The sequence below is a fragment of the Myodes glareolus genome, chromosome 18, assembly GCF_982192425.1.
Source record: "Myodes glareolus chromosome 18, mMyoGla1.1, whole genome shotgun sequence".
Lineage (NCBI taxonomy): Eukaryota > Metazoa > Chordata > Mammalia > Rodentia > Cricetidae > Myodes > Myodes glareolus.
Window position 1 is genome coordinate 59,877,819 of NC_142043.1, and position 17,203 is coordinate 59,895,021.

At 52.7% G+C, this 17,203-nt stretch overlaps 1 protein-coding gene across 2 annotated transcripts in view; it reads left to right on the plus strand.

The window, feature by feature from the left end:
* Bcr (BCR activator of RhoGEF and GTPase) overlaps window positions 1-17,203 on the plus strand; it is a 140,234-nt gene that overhangs the window by 93,476 nt on the left and 29,555 nt on the right. For both annotated transcript variants that reach the window (XM_087898234.1, XM_087898233.1), the window contains exons 7-13: window positions 1,552-1,604; window positions 3,519-3,659; window positions 11,135-11,256; window positions 12,061-12,229; window positions 14,250-14,369; window positions 15,103-15,178; window positions 16,726-16,830. In XM_087898234.1, coding sequence (XP_087754360.1) covers window positions 1,552-1,604; window positions 3,519-3,659; window positions 11,135-11,256; window positions 12,061-12,229; window positions 14,250-14,369; window positions 15,103-15,178; window positions 16,726-16,830 — 786 coding nt within the window. The remainder of the gene's footprint in view (window positions 1-1,551; window positions 1,605-3,518; window positions 3,660-11,134; window positions 11,257-12,060; window positions 12,230-14,249; window positions 14,370-15,102; window positions 15,179-16,725; window positions 16,831-17,203) is intronic.

Genomic DNA, 17,203 nt, shown 5'->3' on the forward strand with positions numbered 1-17,203 from the left:
TCTGCCTTTGTAGATATTAAGTCTAGTTTCTGCTGCTGCCACTGAGTAGCACCACTGGGTTCTTTATTTTATTTTATTTATTTATTTCATTGGTCTTTGAGACAGGGTTTCACACTGTCCTCCAGACTTGCCTGGAACTCACTCTTACCCTCCTGACTCAGCCTCCCAGGCGATGGGATCACTAATAAGATCCGCCACACATGGCTTAACCGAGCACTCTATAAAGAATAAAGGTTTGTTTGTTCTGGGGCTATAGCTTGATGGTATACCCAGCCCCTGTGCTCAATCTCAAGTAACACACACAAGCACACAGAACTTAACAGGATGAGAAGGTTCAACATTAAGTGGTTGCATCTAGTAAGGACACTCTTGCCAGTGGGGACTCTGCAGAGTCCCAAGGCAACATGGGCCATTACACACAGCAAGGCAAGAGATATAGTTCAAATCAATGGCAAACCTACTTCCTTGATAATCCATGTGTCGATGAATTCATGAGTCCAGTCATGTTTCAAAGCAGAAGCGCACCAACCATCAGTAACAGAGAACAAGGCAAGGGCATCATCACATAAGCACCTGCTTGGAACACAGGTAGGTAGGCAGGCAAGGGTTGAGCGCTGGGACCACATGTTTAACCTCTGTCTGTACTAATTAAAAAGTAGTAAGTTGCTTCCTGCTTGAATTGCTGGGCTGGGTCGAACAGTTCGGCTGATGTGAACAGGAAGGATTAGGATAGTGTGAACAGGAGAAGAGAGGCTGGTTTGACTGGTTAGGCTGGTGTGAACAGGAAGGTTTCAGCTGGTGTGAACAGGGGAAGAGAGTTAGGCTGGTTTGACTGGTTAGGCTGGTGTGAACAGGAAGGGTTCAGCTGGTGTGAACAGGGGAAGAGAGTTAGGCTGGTTTGACCGGGTAAGCTGGTGTGAACAGGAATAGTAATGAACAGTGGATATAGTTCTATTTCCCAGAGCTCACTCCCTAGCCCTTCCAAGCCCCAGTCTCCCTATCTATATAACGGAGACAGCAGCGTGTGTCCAGTAGCAGTCATGGAAGTTATGTGAAGAAGTGTACCTGGCATGTTAGGAAGACTTTAAGTGTCTGTGGTCATGTCTACGATGTTCTTCACTGTGTGGGAGAAGCAAAGACGGCCAGGGCTGGCCCTGGTGTCCCCAGATGCGTTCCCATCCCAGAACAGCCACCAGATGCAGAGCTCTATTTGGCTTCTGCTTGTTCCAGATCCAGGCCTCTAAAACTTGTCCAGCCATGGACTTTCAGAGCCGCATCCTGGTCTGCTACAGGGTAGGACTAGGACCCTCACCATCCTCCTAGACAGTCCAAGGCATCCATACCGCGCCTTTTCAGTGACCCAGGCCTGAGCAACAGCCCTGAACTACAAGCCAGTAGCATGGCAGACAGATCCCAAGTTTGCCCTCAAGGCCCTGCAGAGGGGAGGTGGGACTTCTCTTCCGTCTTCTTGGCTTGCAGCATCAGTGGGCAGGTAAGCATTTTGTCTTCCCCAGGTGTGATCATATGTCCCCCCCGCGTGTCTCTCCACAGATCTGCTCTACAAGCCTGTGGACCGGGTGACAAGGAGCACACTAGTCCTGCACGTAAGTTCCATCATAGAGCATGACGGCTGCCTCCCAAGGTGGCCTGGGTCCTCTGCTTGTCCTCAGACGAGCTGAGGAAGGCCTCTTCACCTGGGTCTCCCTTGGGTCTCCTGTCTTGAGGTTGATGCTGGTCTTTTGCCCTCCTCCTCCTCACCTGTGCCCGGCCGTTCCGTTGTCACACACCATTATTGGGAATGCAGGACCTCCCTGGAGGTTGCTGGGAAACAGCAGCAGTATCTCCAGGTGCCCCCACTGGGACAGACAGGGAGGGAGCATCCTAACCCACGTGGGCAGAGGTCGTGGGAACACTGTGCGGCAGTGAAGTGTGTGAGCTGAGGTTCCACGGACAACAGGCAGGGTTGGGGTGGTAGGCTGGTGACCCACTACCAGGATGCTTTCCTACACTGAGAAGCAAAACCAGAAAATAGAAACAACTCTGGTCTTGTTGCCCAGGGAAACCCTGTTCGTAGCATGCATGCTTACAAATTCCAGGCACATAGTTTGCTTAATGAGCCACCAGTTCACAAGAATTCCATGACGTTTTTCTTTTCTTCTTCCCCTCCCACTGAGTCCCCCACTAGAGGGCTTGTTGATGTGAATTAACGTGTGTGAACATCTTTTTTAATTACTTAGAAGATGTCATGCTGTAAGTGTTCACACCACTTTTCCCCTTTACTTTACTTATGCATTTAATGTATATGGGTACTTTGCCTGCATGTACATCTGCACCCCAGAAGAGGGCATCAGACACTTGGGAGCTGCCATGTGGGTGCTGGGAATTGAACTCACGTGGGTGCTGGGAATTGAACTCAGGACCTTCAGAAGACCAGCGAGTACTCCTAACTGCTGAACCGTCTTTCCATCCCCTACTTTTTTCCTTTTAGTAGTGTATATGGACATTATTATTTCATTTTGGTCCAGGCAGCTTTGCCTCATTTTTTTTTTAGCTCCTTTTTTTTGGGGGGGCGGGGTTTGCTCTATAGCCTAAGCTGAACCTGAAGTCATGGTTCTTCTGCCTCAACCTCCCAAATCCTGGGATTACAGGCATATGCTACCATAGTCGGCTTTATTATTCTTTGTCATGCTCTGGTTGTTTTGGGGATGAGGCTGGAGAGATGGCTCAGCAGTTAAGACCGTGTACTGCTCTCCCAGAGGATCTTAAGTTAGATTCTCAGTACCCACATCAGGTGACTCACAATCGCCTCTGAGCTCCGAGGGCAGGAGCTATCAGGGTGACCGATCTTGAAGCAACCAGTCACATCCCCAGTCAAGAGCAGAGATAGGATGAGTGTGTGCGCTGTGTACAGCTGGTTTTCTCTGCTCCTACACAATTCATAATGCCCGGACTAGGGAATGGCGCCCTCCACAGTGGACAGGCCTTCCCACTTAAGCAAATATACTCATGGTAATTCCCCACAGGTGTGCCTACAAGCCATCCTGCTCTAGACAGTTCCTCATTAAGGCTTTCTAGATGATTCTAGGATTGTGAAGTAGTAACATTTCAGAGTTTCTGGGCAGGTGGCCCATCTATTTGACTCCCTTGAGATGCTGCCATCTGCCTCTGGCCGTGATTGGTTCAGATATCAGGCCTATGTGTAAGAAAGCATCCTGGTGGAGAACACCAGAGCCGCCTAGAAGTGGTGGGAGCGAGGGGTGGACCTACTCATCTCCCTAGCTCCTCTTTGTAGTTGGGATTAGGAGTTGAAAGGGTTTTGTTTCTGTGAATCAGGGAGCTGCTCGCCATGGGCAAGGAACAAATTGCCCTTGTGGTATATAAATTATTAATACCCATGTCTGGGCTTTGAGAGCATTGGGCCCGCAACTCTGAATTGCACCCAGTGAGCATGTATGGTTTCACACAGCGTTCTGTGCTGATGCCATTCTGACTAACTTTGGTCTTCCCGCCTGGGCCAGGACTTGCTAAAGCACACTCCGTCCAGCCATCCTGACCATTCCCTGCTGCAGGATGCACTCCGCATCTCACAGAACTTCCTGTCCAGCATCAATGAGGAGATCACACCCCGGCGGCAGTCCATGACCGTGAAGAAAGGAGAGGTGAGCATGGCTGAGCGTGGCACCCTCGATCTCAGGCACAGAGAGTCACTTGCTGGGTCCTTAGCAGATGGCTCAGCACAGCACAGGATACATATGGCCCTTGGGGAATCCATGATAGCCAGGTACAGCAGGACATGGGGTAAAGTCAAAAGGGTGATCCTGTGCCGCCATGGCCACATCAGCCTTTGTCACCATCCCTCATTCAGCCATCTTTCTTTTTCTGTTTCTTTTGAGTGAGGCCTGAAACATATCTCGTCATTTTCCTCATACTCCACCAGCCCAGGTCCCCACCTGAAGCAACAGGGAGCAGGAGGACAGCGTCCTGTTTGCCTGGACCTGTCTCCTGCTGGTCCTTTCTCGAAAACCTGCCAACACTAGATGGAAGGGTTTAAATGTAGGACAGGGAAGGATCCACAGTTTTGGCTAAGGAAGTTAATATCTGCCGCACAGAGCTCCCCTTCTCCCTGTGCTGACCACGAATGGAGATTCTGTTCTGTGAGTCATCAATAAGCAGCCCCTGGCCTGTGCTCCTGGCCGCCTCTGACTGGTGAGGACAGCGAAGGTCCAGGGCCTGGAGCTGGAGTCTAACATCCTGAGTCAGAAGGGCTGTTAGAGTTGGGGAAGCTGTCCTCTCGTCTCTGGAGTCTTGTACCCAGACAGGAGCTGTCAGACCCACGCAGGTCATGGTAAGGTCATGCCACTGACCAACCGCAGCTGCCTCTGAGAACCACTTCTTCCTCCTCTGGCTCATGTGCCAGGTGCCTGGGGACATTTCTTTCCTTCTTCAGTACAGTGACAGGCAGGCTGCTCTTGGCTCTTATCCTCCATGTCTCTTTCTGGGAAGAGCTGTCCTACATGTTGAGTTGAAAGTACTTACTTAGCCACAGTCTAATGGGCTTAATTGCGAATGAGGCGCCTGGTCATAGTTCTCTCTTGGTGGGCCTGACCCAGGAGGAGCTGGGGAAGAGGAAGGAGCTGTCCTTTGGGCTCTGGAATAAAGCCAACGCGGGCTCCATCCCAGTATCCTGAGGGCTGCTCCTAAGCATTCCGGTACCCGTAGCTTCTCACTTCTAGGCCCGTTCTTTGTCTCTACAGTAGGATAGAGGCTTAACTCACCTCCCTAGGCCCCTGGGCCTCAAAGGGATGCAATTTATGGGGAAAGCAGTAACTGGCAGCACCCTGGCCCTGTGTGTCCACTCTTCTGTTGTTGTTAAGTCCGTTGGAGGCAGAAGCAGTGGGACCTTGGCTTTACTAGCTAGTAATCCCTGGGGAAAGCTATTGGGTATAACAGTTTCCCACCTAGCCAGGTGTTCAGTATCCAGCACCTAGGGAAACTAGGAAGCAGGTCTCCTCTACAGTGACACTGGGCCTTGTGCCTGGCTCTCACGTGAGGCCATTGGATAAGAGCGGAGCCCGTGGTTTCCATCAGCAGTCCGCTATGTCAGACTTGGTGTCGGATCTGTGTCCGCCAAGATCGCATGTACTGATTGGATACCTGCTGAGGTCACCCATCCCACACGGTGTTTCTGTCTCTTATGACGACTGTTCCTTTATGACCTGAGAAGCAAACGTTGGAACCCCTTTTCCCTTGGCCCCGAATATGGGACCAATTCTACCCCTCTTCCCAGCCCACTGCTTAGACTCCCTTAACAGAAATAGTCCATGCATTCAAGTCAGCTGTCTTAGGGACTGAGGACTGAGATGTTACCCAGAAGCTAGCAGCTAAGTCCCTATTACCGCGTCTGCCCGCAGGTCTGTAGTGTTTAGGGCAATGCTTTAAGGAGGCCGGAGGCTACCTGTGGAGGAGTCCTGCTAATGCTGCCTCTGCTGCTCGTAGGAGCTGCAGGTCTGCAGTCCTGACTTACACCCCTTCCTCCGGCACTATCCATCGGCGCCCTGGACTTACTGAGGGATGCCTATACTTTGGCCCTCTAGTCCTCAGGCATGTCGGATCCTCATCGTCCTCTCCAGGGTCCTTCCATCCACACAGTGCTTGATGCTGCAGGAAAGGTACTAGAAGGACAATCTTCCAACACCACGCTGGTCCTCGCCCATTGCTTGCCTCTGAAGCTGACTTGGACCCCCTCCCCCTTGAGCATCTGTGCTCTCTAAGGACAATGACACCCCCCGCCCTGCAGTGGGTCATGGTGAAGCTGAAAGTTTTGTGATCTCACATACTGATACTGTGAAACCGAGTGCTGACATAGAGATGCCTTCTGTGCTGAAGATGCTGGAGGGCGCCCTTGGTGTCACCAGCCAGGAAAGAACCCATAAGCATCCCAGCGGGATGAGTCGGGGCCCTGTGGAGAGTCGCACGTGTGAGCCGTGGGCAGCACCTGATGTCTAGCCTGTCTGCTCTGATCTCTTCACACTTTTCAGTCAAGTCTCCCGGCTCCAGAGCTGGCCCTTTTTTGGAAGTGTCTGGGCAGTGTTTGAGGTGGTTTCCAAACTGAGCAGCGGCCAGCGGCTGCCCTGGCCGGCCAGAATTCTTACCCGAACACACCAGGAACTAGCAGGAGCGGGAGCTGCCCAGCATGAGGAGTGAGGGGCTTGGGATCTCAGCTTTCTGGATCAGAAGATCCTGCAAATGCATTTTCCTTCCAGGCCCTCGGCCTGTGAGCTGGTGGGTGGGTGTGCACTTGTTTCGCTGAATTAACTTCACAGTTAGATAACTAGGTCCTGCTGCTGGATCACTTCCTCCAAGCGGTGGTGGCCTGTCTGCTCTGAGCTCTGCACTGTGTGCTGCTAGGGCTTGCAAGAGTAGCTGATGGTTCCAGTTCTCTGCTGGGGCTTCTAGAGGCCGTGGAGGAAGGCAGGCAGTGGCTTCTGAAGGCACTGTAAGAAGGGACGGAGCTAGTGAAGGCTACGAGGCAGCGGGACTCAGAGTACACTAGGCTTTCCTGCCTACGATTCAAGGAGTTGGGGGCAAAGGGTATACCTCACTGGTAGAGTACTTGCCTATCGTGCTTGGAACCCAGGGCTACATTTCATGTGTGTGTGTGTGTGGATGCTGGTGTGCACGCACACACGCGGATGATTGATGAATTATCCGCTGGAAAAGTCAAAACCTTTTTGCAAGAGGCATTGAAAGGGTGGGGAACACCAGCACTGAGCTCCTGCTAGGCAGTGCTTGCTTGCTGCCATGACAAGGGTGGACGTGGGCCGCAGAGCCCACAGCCCAAGCAGCAGGCTGAGAGCTGAGAGTGTAGTGTACTAATCAGAACATATATGCAGGGCCGTGGATTCAGTCCTTAGCACCCACAAGAGCCCCGGAGCCCCTGAGAGGTCCTGTGGGTATGTTGCTTCATTTAAACCTCCAGGAAAAAAAAAAATGCCACTTAACAGGCTTTTTTTGTCCGAGTCTGTAACACTGGGCGCGGAACCCTGGGCCTTGTACAAGGTAGGCAGGCGTTTTGTCCTTGTGCTGTGGTTCAGCCCCCACCCTACCCTACCTCTGAGTTTTAAAGACACCGAGATAGAAAGAAAGTAAACAAGCTAGGGTGTAAACATTAAAACCATAACAACGTGCTTCTAAATTTGGTCTTCCCAAAGGAGGCCCCGGACGGGCTGGTTCCCGAGCTGTGCCAGGAGACAGGCAGTGAAAGTGGAGGGGATCCTGGTCTGTGTATGTCCGTTTCTCAAGAAGGCAGTGTCCTTTCCAGCTGAAATTTCCTACCTGCTTGTCGAGCAACACCCAGAGAGTGCCTCTCCCAAAATCATACACATTTATCTTCCTCCACTGCTTTGCCCCATAACATGGGGACGCAGAAACCTGCATAGGTGCTCCTGCCAGCACACAGGACATGTACACCAACAGCCACACACGGGAACATACACATCTCTCCCCCTCTCCTCTTGGACACACCGCTTGCCACTTCCGCAAACAGCCTTCTCTGAGCTACAGACCCCTTGGACCTGGGTCCAGCAAGGTCCTGGGCTGTCTGTCCTTCAGTTCTGTCTTGGGGCAGGGGTGGGGTGAGGGGCGTGCACTGGGTGAGGCTTTCGGTGGACACTTCTTCCTGAGCGCCTGACCTCATTTAATTTTTAGCACACTGTTGCCGCCAGCAAAGGTGGCTCAGCCTTGACCTTGCCCGTGTGCCCTGGAGAATGGGGGTGGGTGGGATGAGAAGCCAGTGCTGGGCGCCCTGTGCTTCCGGGCCTGTAACCAGACTGCTGAGGACTTCTGAGTGAGGTGTCCCCTGGGCAGACCCGAAGCTGTGGGAGTCTGAACTCACTAAGGCCATGTGAGCTGGCCCAGCTAGACCAGACTGGCCAGAGTCTGCACAGAAGCCAGGATTCCAGGAAGGGAATGGGGGAGGCAGCAGGAGTTGAATTTGCAATGAAGGCCTCTTAGCTAATGGCCAGAGGGACAAGGTTACGTTTGGGCTCCCTTCTCTGCCTTACCCCAGTATTTCCTTATCATGGAGTCCTCCCTGGGTTGTCTCTCTTGGACCTGTCTCTCCCTCCCCTGCGGCTGTTCCCAGGGGGAGAAGTGAGACTGTCTCAGCCCCTCCCGACCCAGAAGGGCTTCTAGCTAGGCTCCCAGCAGAGTTGGACCCAGGCCTGGCTGACGTGGGCTATGGAGGAGGCATCTGCCCAGAAGCCTAGGGATATTAACTATAAAGCAGGGAGAGACTGCCAGCCTGAGACTCTTGCCTCCAGGCCTGGGACAGTCCTGGACCCGCCCTCCCTCTTCCCACTGCAGTCTTCACCCACCAGCTTTCCTCTCTGGTTCTCTGACCCCAGGCCTTCCTTCCTGGGTGGGCTGTTGTTATGTTTGGGGCCCCACCTGTTATCCCAAGGCCCTGGCTGTTCAATGTTCTGTTTGGCAGGGGACTGCCCATGCCCTGAATTTCAGAAGCCAGATCTTATGGTGCTTTGCACAAGAACAACTCTGATGGATGTCCCAGTCAGTGACTTTTACACACCTCTGAAATAGCTCTCACAGAATAGGGACCGGGGTGGTGGGGCTGGCTGGGAAGTGTTGAAATCGTTGTCTGTCCCATCCCCTCCTTCTCCCCCCCCTCCCCGTGACAAAGCTGGAGAGGAGTTAAATAACTGTTGTGATATCAAAAATGCTTGCCAGGACCAGGCTAAATCTGCCTCTTGGAACCTCTTAAGCCTGCATGAGATTTGGAGAACATTCGGTGCTAGGGGATGCTTGCCTGACCACCACAGATCCACAGCTTCTAGGCTGAGCTTAGGGCGCCCTCTGCTGGTCATCAAAAGAGGTTCAGTTATTTGGAAAGAGAAAAGACTGCCGCCTGGTGGTCTGGGGACCTGCTTCTGTGTCCTTATTGAAGAAGCATTCATTTCGGACTTTGGTGTCCCAGAACACTCCCTTATCCCCGCCACAGACCTAGAAGTCTGTATACTGGTCTCTATAATCTACCCTCCATCCCCCCCACCAACATTTCTTCATACGTATGCACTATCGGGCTAGGGAGATGGCTTTTCTGTTAAAGTCTAGGCTCATGCCCCATAAGACAAATGCCTATATACTGTTTCTTGAATCTTGTAGCTACCGTCACCCAGAAAGCCTTCTGCCCAGTGGAGGTGTGTGTGAGAGTCCTGGTCTTAGCATGTTGGTAGCCTTTCTAGCCTTCCACGTATGGACACCAGCAATCAGCTGTCCGTTGTGAGCTGAGTACCTGTGATGGTGGCGTGTGACCCTCTATGCCTGGGGATATCAGGGGACCTGTCCAGGCTGCACCCTGCCCAGCGTGGGAAGTAGAGTTTATGGAGGTGGAGACTACAGGCACAGGGAACCAGGCCCTATACAGCCCCAGTCCACTGGATGAGAGTAGGGAGCATCCTGCTTCTTGCAGGGTGGGGGTCAACTATACCTCAGGCTGGGGAAGACAGTGGTTTTTTTCTTTTTTTCTTTTCTTTTTTTTTCTAAGACAGGATTTTTTTTCCCTTTTTAAATTTATTTTTCCATTCAAAAATTTACACTTCCTCCCCTCCTCCCATTCCCCTCCCACTCCCCCATTCACCCTCCCTCCTTAAGAGGCCCTCCCCGCTACATCCAGGCCTAGGAAGCTTTGCAAAGCTTCCAAATAGCTTTCCAAATAGACTAGGATCCCAAGTCTTTCCAAATAGACTAGGATCCCAAAAAGCCAGTATGTGCAGTAGAAACAAGTCCCAGTGCCTTTATCAATGGCTTCTCAGCTGAGACAGGATTTCTCTGGCTCTCCTGGAACTCCCTTTGTAGACCAGGCTGGTCTTGAATCCACAGAGATCCACATACCTCTCAGTGCTGGGATTAAAGGCATGCGCCACCACTGCCCAGCCACAGTGGGATTTGTTGTATACATCTGACCTGCAGGTCCTTTCCGGACAGTGTGGAGAGCAGTCGTCCCTCCAGAAAGCCTTCCTGAAGCCGGGTGCTCCCCACCAGGCCAATGAGTATACACTCCCCTTGCTTGCAGTACTGCCTAGGGATGGCATTTCCGGGGCCATTTTCTTATGTCTGATTTGGGCTTGGGGTGGCTCACGGTTACAGTACCTCATCCTATCTCTGTCCTCTGCATGACATACCATCTAACCCACATGAGGTGGTTGACATTGTCTGAACAAGTTAATGACTTGTCTTATTGTGCCTGCTTAGCAACTTGCTGGGTTGCTCAGGAGAGGTGACTGTCCCTTGGCTTGTTGATGGGCTGTTGAGTTACAGAGGCTTGGGACCTGCTGGGAGACTCTCTTCACAGTCCTTCCCTTGTTTTAAGCCCTGCCTACCCACGCCACACATCCTCTTCTCTCTTGTTCTTAGTCGTTAGTGTCGGGGGATGGGTCGGAGGTGGGGTTCAGACATAGGTCCACAGCTTCCTGAAGCCTTCCGCATGAGACCCAGCCCATATTCCCAGCACTGCTTCTTCCAGACAGGGTTTCTCTGTAGCTTTGGAGCCTGTCCTGGAACTAGCTCTTGTAGACCAGGCTGGCCTCGAACTCACAGAGATCCGCTTGCCTCTGCCTCCCGAGTGCTGGGATTAAAGGCATGCGCCACCACCGCCCGGCAACACTGCTTCTTCTCAAAGACCTCCCGGGCCCATCTTCTCCCTGCTGATTGCCTGCCCAGTCAGTCGCTAGAGTATGGTGCCCGTGTCTGAGAACAGCCACCCAACAGGAGTATCCATCTGTGCGGCTGACCTCAGGCCAGCACCTCAGAGAGACGCCGGTCACCCCAAACTGATGTCCACCTCTGCCCCATTCTCTGGTGTTCTTCTATGGGCCAAGCATCTAGACGGGACTCAGAATAATTGGCAGAACAAGAGAGGTGCCGGCAGCCCCATCTCTTAGCAGACAAATAAGATGACTAGAATGTGTTGAAAAATAAACACAGAGGGAGTGTAAATCTCAAATGAGAACGGTTTCTAGATGGTCTTCTTGCTCCTGCTGAGACAGAGGCCCCGGTGCCCCATCTCCCTTCCACACCCATCGCCCTGACTTGCCCCCTGTACACACTGTGCCCACAGCACCGGCAGCTGCTGAAGGACAGCTTCATGGTGGAGCTGGTGGAGGGGGCCCGCAAGCTGCGCCACATCTTCCTGTTCACCGACCTGCTCCTTTGCACCAAGCTGAAGAAGCAAAGTGGAGGGTGAGTGACATTGGCCCTGCCCTCACCGCAATGCTTTTGAGGGGCGGGGTTTCTGACAGACATGAATGACAGTGTAGCCAGATCCCCCACACATCCTTTACATTGTTTCCATTTGGATTTGATGCCAGGCTCAAAGTCAGGGTTGTCACTAACCATCTAGAGGGGTCATAAGTCAGGGCAGTGCCTTGTCTTTGCGTCCTGTAATGAGAGGCAGGCAAAGTTATAACACCTGTGTTGTTCGAGGAAAGTCTCATCATAAACCATCAGAGAAGCGTCTAGGGCCGCAGGACTGGGCCAGGAACCCTCCCCTGTCAGTAACTGGTCAGTACGTGGTAGCTGTACTTCCATCTTCTCATGCTGTAATGCCTTCTCAGTTTTACACACACACCACCAGCAGCAGCAAACATACACACACGCCACCAGCACCAGAGATTTGCCCAGGATACACCAGGTTGGAATGGAGTCAAGGGGTCATGTTAGAACAACCTAGACACAATGGGATCTCCCTACATGTTTCAGCTGATGTGGGAATGTACTCACTCACTCCACGCAGAAGGGGAGCCTCCGCTCCTGTCTGTCAGTGAAGTGACACTAACAGGTATATCACGGCCTCTCAACGTCTGTGCCTCTGCACTTCGGTCTCTTCCCGTCAGTGCCTGCTGCCAAACTCAACCAGCCTGTCATGTGAAATGTGCAGAGTTTTCAGTCAGGTGAAGGGTCCAGCCGTAGACCTAGGGCTCTCTGCTTCTCAAAAGCAAAGGGAAGTGCTTGGTCTGTTAACGCTCTCGTCTCTCTCCACCCCAGCAAAACCCAGCAGTATGACTGCAAATGGTACATTCCGCTCACGGACCTCAACTTCCAGATGGTGGATGAACTGGAGGCCGTCCCCAACATCCCTCTGGTGCCAGATGAGGAACTGGATGCCCTGAAGATCAAAATCTCCCAGATCAAGAGCGACATCCAACGGGAGAAGGTGCGACCGATTTTGGAGAGCTCGTGCCAGGTTCTGTGGAGCCTGAGTGTACAGGCCAAGCAAGGCTCTCTCAGTCTTGGCCAGGCATCTGTCCTTCCACAGCTGGTCCTCAGGATCTGTGGGCACCCTTGAGAGTTCTCGGCTCCTGTGCATTTGATCATAGCTGGAGTCTGGTTGTTTTGAGAGCCTCCAACTAAATTTGAGTTCTCCTACCAAAGTCCCTAGCAACCCAGCCCCAATGGGAGATGAGGCATCTGCCAGGCATGTTCACAGAGTGCCTGTCATACGATGCTTACCCCATCTGTCAAACTGCTCAGTGTCCACTTACCTGACTAGTGACCCTTGCATAGAAGGTTCGTGTTCACTCACAGATGCCCTGTGGCTCTTCTCTGATGTGGTCCAGTTTAAACCTGCATGGCCATCCCTGGAATGTTGAGAGCCCAACCTTGTACCCACCTCTTACTATGATCTTCTCATCCTCTCCCCTACCCCGTCCTTGCATCCCAGGAAGATCAGGCCTAGGGAAGTTCCTGATTCTTCTTATGGAGGTTGTGAATTTAATGTCCTACCACATAGGAAACAAGCCGGGAGATCAGTACTCAACGGTCCTAGGCAAGAGAGGCACCCAAAGGTGGGAGGACCGTTTTCCCACCCCCCCCCCCAAAGTCACACCAGGTAGAAATGAAGTCAGGCAGAGAAAGAGTGCATCTCTTTCATCTTAGACCTTGTCTAAGAGACAAGGTCTTGGTGGGTTGTCCATGCTAGTATCCTGGGCCTGGGCAATCCTCTCACCCTAACGTCCATATTTGGAGCTACAGCTAGCTGGTGCTCAGGCGGCATCCATGTGGTATTGTGGCAGAGAGACATACTTAATCACAGTGGGGGTGGGGGCAGGACGGTACATCCCAATTAGTCTGTAGAGGACCCGGGGATGGAGAGAGTGACCCCTCTAACTGCTTTGGATTGCAGACCCCTGAGGGGTTTTCCCCCCTGGAGAATTCTTAGAAGGTGTAAAGGTGAGTCTAGGGTTAGTTTAGGCCAGGGGGGTGGAGGCTGGCATTAGCCTCAAACAAGCTGTATCATCAGAAGACAGGCCTCTGCTCAAGGACACCCCCTAGATCCCTGGTGAAGCGGATACCACTTCAGCCAGTATGCCCCTTCCTAGATCTCTACATTGCAAATGTTGCGCATTTAGGAGTATGTAGGAAAGCCCTGTAGCATCAGATAGGGTGATACCACAGGATGGGGTCCTCTTCAGCCAGTATGCTCCTTCCTAGATCTCTACATTGCAAATGTTGCACATTTAGGAGTATGTAGGAAAGCCCTGTAGCATCAGATAGGGGTGAGCCAAGACCACGGTGGGTGTTAGATCATTGATTTATGACGTCTGTAGTAATATCCCCAGGCAGAGCCAGTGCTACATCCTTGGGGCTACTGGGCCCTGCTGCCCACTGATGGTTGTTGCTATCCCACATCATGTTCTTCTGGGAATAGGGGTCGGGGCACCAGCTTATGAGAGGCCACAGTCTTCTTTCCAGACTCTAGTGGCTTCAGGAAAGTTCCACACAGCTCAAGATAAGGAGGGTTTTCTAATCAGATCATAGTGATGTTCATTCTAATGTGCTAGGACCCTCTCCTTCCCTGACCCCCAACATCCCAGGGGCCTGATGTTAAATGTGACCAAGGCAGGGAGCAGAGTAAAGGTCCCCTAGGTCCTAGTAACTCCTGAACGTTGTCCAAGATTTGACAAGCTGAAAGTCTAGCCTCTGCTCTTACGAAAAGGACTGATTCCTTCAGGAAGGGCCCAGTGAGCACACCCCAAGTTAGTGCTGGGACTCAACCCCAAGGAAAGGCTGTTCACATCCTCTGAAGGCCAGCCTGAACTGGACTGAGCTGGCAGATGGGATTCTGTGCTCCGTGAGCCCGGGGGTAAGGCCGGGGAGTGATAGACCACAACTGACGGGGAGCAGATGGCATTGGTTCCAGATGAAAAGGCAAGACTATTCCATTCTCTCTGCAGAGAGCAAACAAGGGCAGCAAAGTCATGGAGAGGCTGAGGAAGAAGCTGTCCGAGCAAGAGTCACTGCTGCTGCTCATGTCCCCCAGCATGGCCTTCAGGGTGCACAGTCGCAATGGCAAGGTGAGTGCCAGCCGCGGTCCAGACATTCCAAGAGAGATCAGTGCAGTGTGTCACATGCGGGCACACATCCCTCCGATGGTGCTTTGGGCTAGTCTCCAGCTGAATGACAGCTGCCTCGGCTCCTGAAGCTGGGAAGTAGCAAGGGCTCCAGGGAGGGAGTAGGGGAGAGAGCATGCTCATTTTTGCAGATGTGACCTCAGGTACAGGAACTCTACCTAGGGACCTCAAGGGTCATTAACATTCTCTTCTGGTCTGTGTGTGTGTGTGTGTGTGTGTGTGTGTGTGTGTGTGTGTTCGAGACAGGGTTCTGCGTGGTTTATTCTTTAGCATGTGGTAGAGAGAGCAGCTGACCAGACTTTGTGAGCCTTGTCTCTGTCTTGTCTCCTCATGGGCTGGATGCAGATCCCATCAGCCCTCACCCTAAAGAACTACCTCATAACCCCTTCCTCCATGACCTTAAGCCACACCCCCTCTGCCAGAGTCATTCTCTTAACCCAGGCATTGTGGATAAAGCTTATGCTGGACACAGGCCCATACTGTGTCTGGGTACCATGGCCCACAGTACAGTAAGGTGTATGTACAAAAAATGGTCAGTTTGGCCGTGCACATACCTGGACTCAGCCAGCTGCGGGAGAAAAGTGTGTCTCTCAGACTCTGCCCTCTGGGTTCCCCCAGAGCTGATTCATCCGGAGTGGGGATGACTGGGGTCTGCTCTTGTTTTCCCTCACTGCAGAGTTACACATTCCTGATCTCCTCCGACTATGAGCGAGCCGAGTGGCGAGAGAGCATCCGGGAGCAACAGAAGAAATGTGAGTGGCCCTGTACCCAGAGAACTCGGCCTTCAGTCACCAGGGCTGGACCGGTGGGTGGGTGGGTGGGTGGGTGGATGGATGGATGGATGGATGGATGGATGGATGGATGGATGGATGGGTGGACGGATGGATGGTGGATGGATGGATGGATAAATGGGTGGATGGGTGGGTGGGTGGGTGGATGGATGATGGGATGGATGGGTGGGTGGGTGGATGGGTGGATGGGTGGGTGGATGAATGGATGAGTGGGTGGGTAGACGGATGAACGGACGGATGGATACTTAGTGGACAGTTCTCAATGTTCTAACACTTCTCCCTCCCCCCCTTGTTTCTCTGCTCTACTCTTCTTTTCAGGGGGGCTTTAGACTGGGGGGAGGGGGATGTGGCATTGAACCCGACCTAATTCAGCAAGCACATTAGAGGAACTGCCCAGCCCTGTTGTGCTCTCCCAGCCAACATGCCCTTTGACCTTCCTAGCTGTCCGTTCACACACCATCTTCCCTTCTCACCTGTCCTGGCCAGGCCTTTATGGCCTAATCCTTGGGCCTGTTCACCAGTTACCGTCTGAACCCCTGGGGCCCCATTGCCCTCCCTCTCCAGGTAGTGATGAAATAGGAGCCGTTGCCTGGACCCACCTCAAGAGCCACACTGTAATGGCCCCACTGTTGCTCACGTCCAAACAAGACTCTTCATCCTCCCTGTAATGACTCCTCCCTTCTCTAGGCGCCTCCCTCTGTCAGTGGGTTTTTTCTCTCTCTGAAATTGCAAGCTACACTCTGAGTCCTGGGACAGTGTTGGGAGCAGAATGTAGACCTCACCCCAGGTCCTTGTCCTGCAGCTGCCCAGCTCCCCGTTATCCTCAGAGGCCTGCTGGCTCCATGAGGAGAGATCAGCAGCTCCTGCTGAAACAGGAGTTGGGGTTCAGTTTCTGCAGATACAGCTGGGGGGCTCTGCACGCCTCTGACCCCTTCTGAGTTCCTGTCTCTAAGACTCATCATTTATGCTTTGCTGAGCTAAGACCAATTTTTCCCTTCAGTGCTTCTATGGCCTGGGAGAGACCAAGGGTTTATGTCCCAGGGATTTTTGGCCTAACATGGGGATCCAAACCATTTCCAGTAGGGCAGCATCTGTCCCTGCTCCAAGTGGAGTCCAGAAATAAACCCCTTTGCTTCAGCTGACCGGGAGACATCACCCACAGTAGCCGAGTGAGGACCAGAGCTACGCTGGTGTTTGTCTGGGGAGACCTACCAGGGAGATGCTTCCAGGCCAATCTGTCATAGTCCAGCCTGCCTTGTGGCACTGTGCTTGGGTGGCAGGTGAACACGTGTGAACATGAGTTATAAGCAGCATTGCTGATCCTCTTAGGAGTCCATGGGCCTGGGCTCTTCAGGGCTTTGTATTGCCCAGGGCTCTCCCCGCATTTCACCTGGGAGTCAGCAAAGCCCAGGGGGCCTTTCTGAACTTCCTGCCTCCATGTGTCATGAGGGTCACTTGAGAGGGCTAGTACGGACTGACTTGTCCCCATGTCTGCTCCGCCCCTTCAGGTTTCAAAAGTTTCTCTCTGACGTCGGTGGAGCTGCAAATGCTGACCAACTCGTGTGTAAAACTTCAGACCGTTCATCACATTCCACTGACCATCAACAAAGAGGGTAAGGCTGGGCTCCTGGGCACCAGGCTGACCTGCTAGGAGCAGTTTCAGCTCCTGGGCACCAGGCTGATCCCTTAGGAGCAGTTTCTCCCCTTACAGCCACTGCCAGATAGTTGTAGAGACTGACCATGAGCTTTGTCCCTAGTCATAAAGTTTGTGACAGCCGGTCAGACTGTCAGTACAGTGGGTGTGAACCCTGAGCAGCACTGAAACCATGCCAAGTTTTGTGTTCGGTGCTGTCCCCGTGCATATCCCCAGTTAACACACACGGGCGTGTGTTCGAGTGCACCTGCTCCGCTCATACCTTTGTCACCCCCACCCCCTCTCCTGTCTTTGGAACTTTGTTTGGGTGGGGTCACCAGTTTGCCTGCATT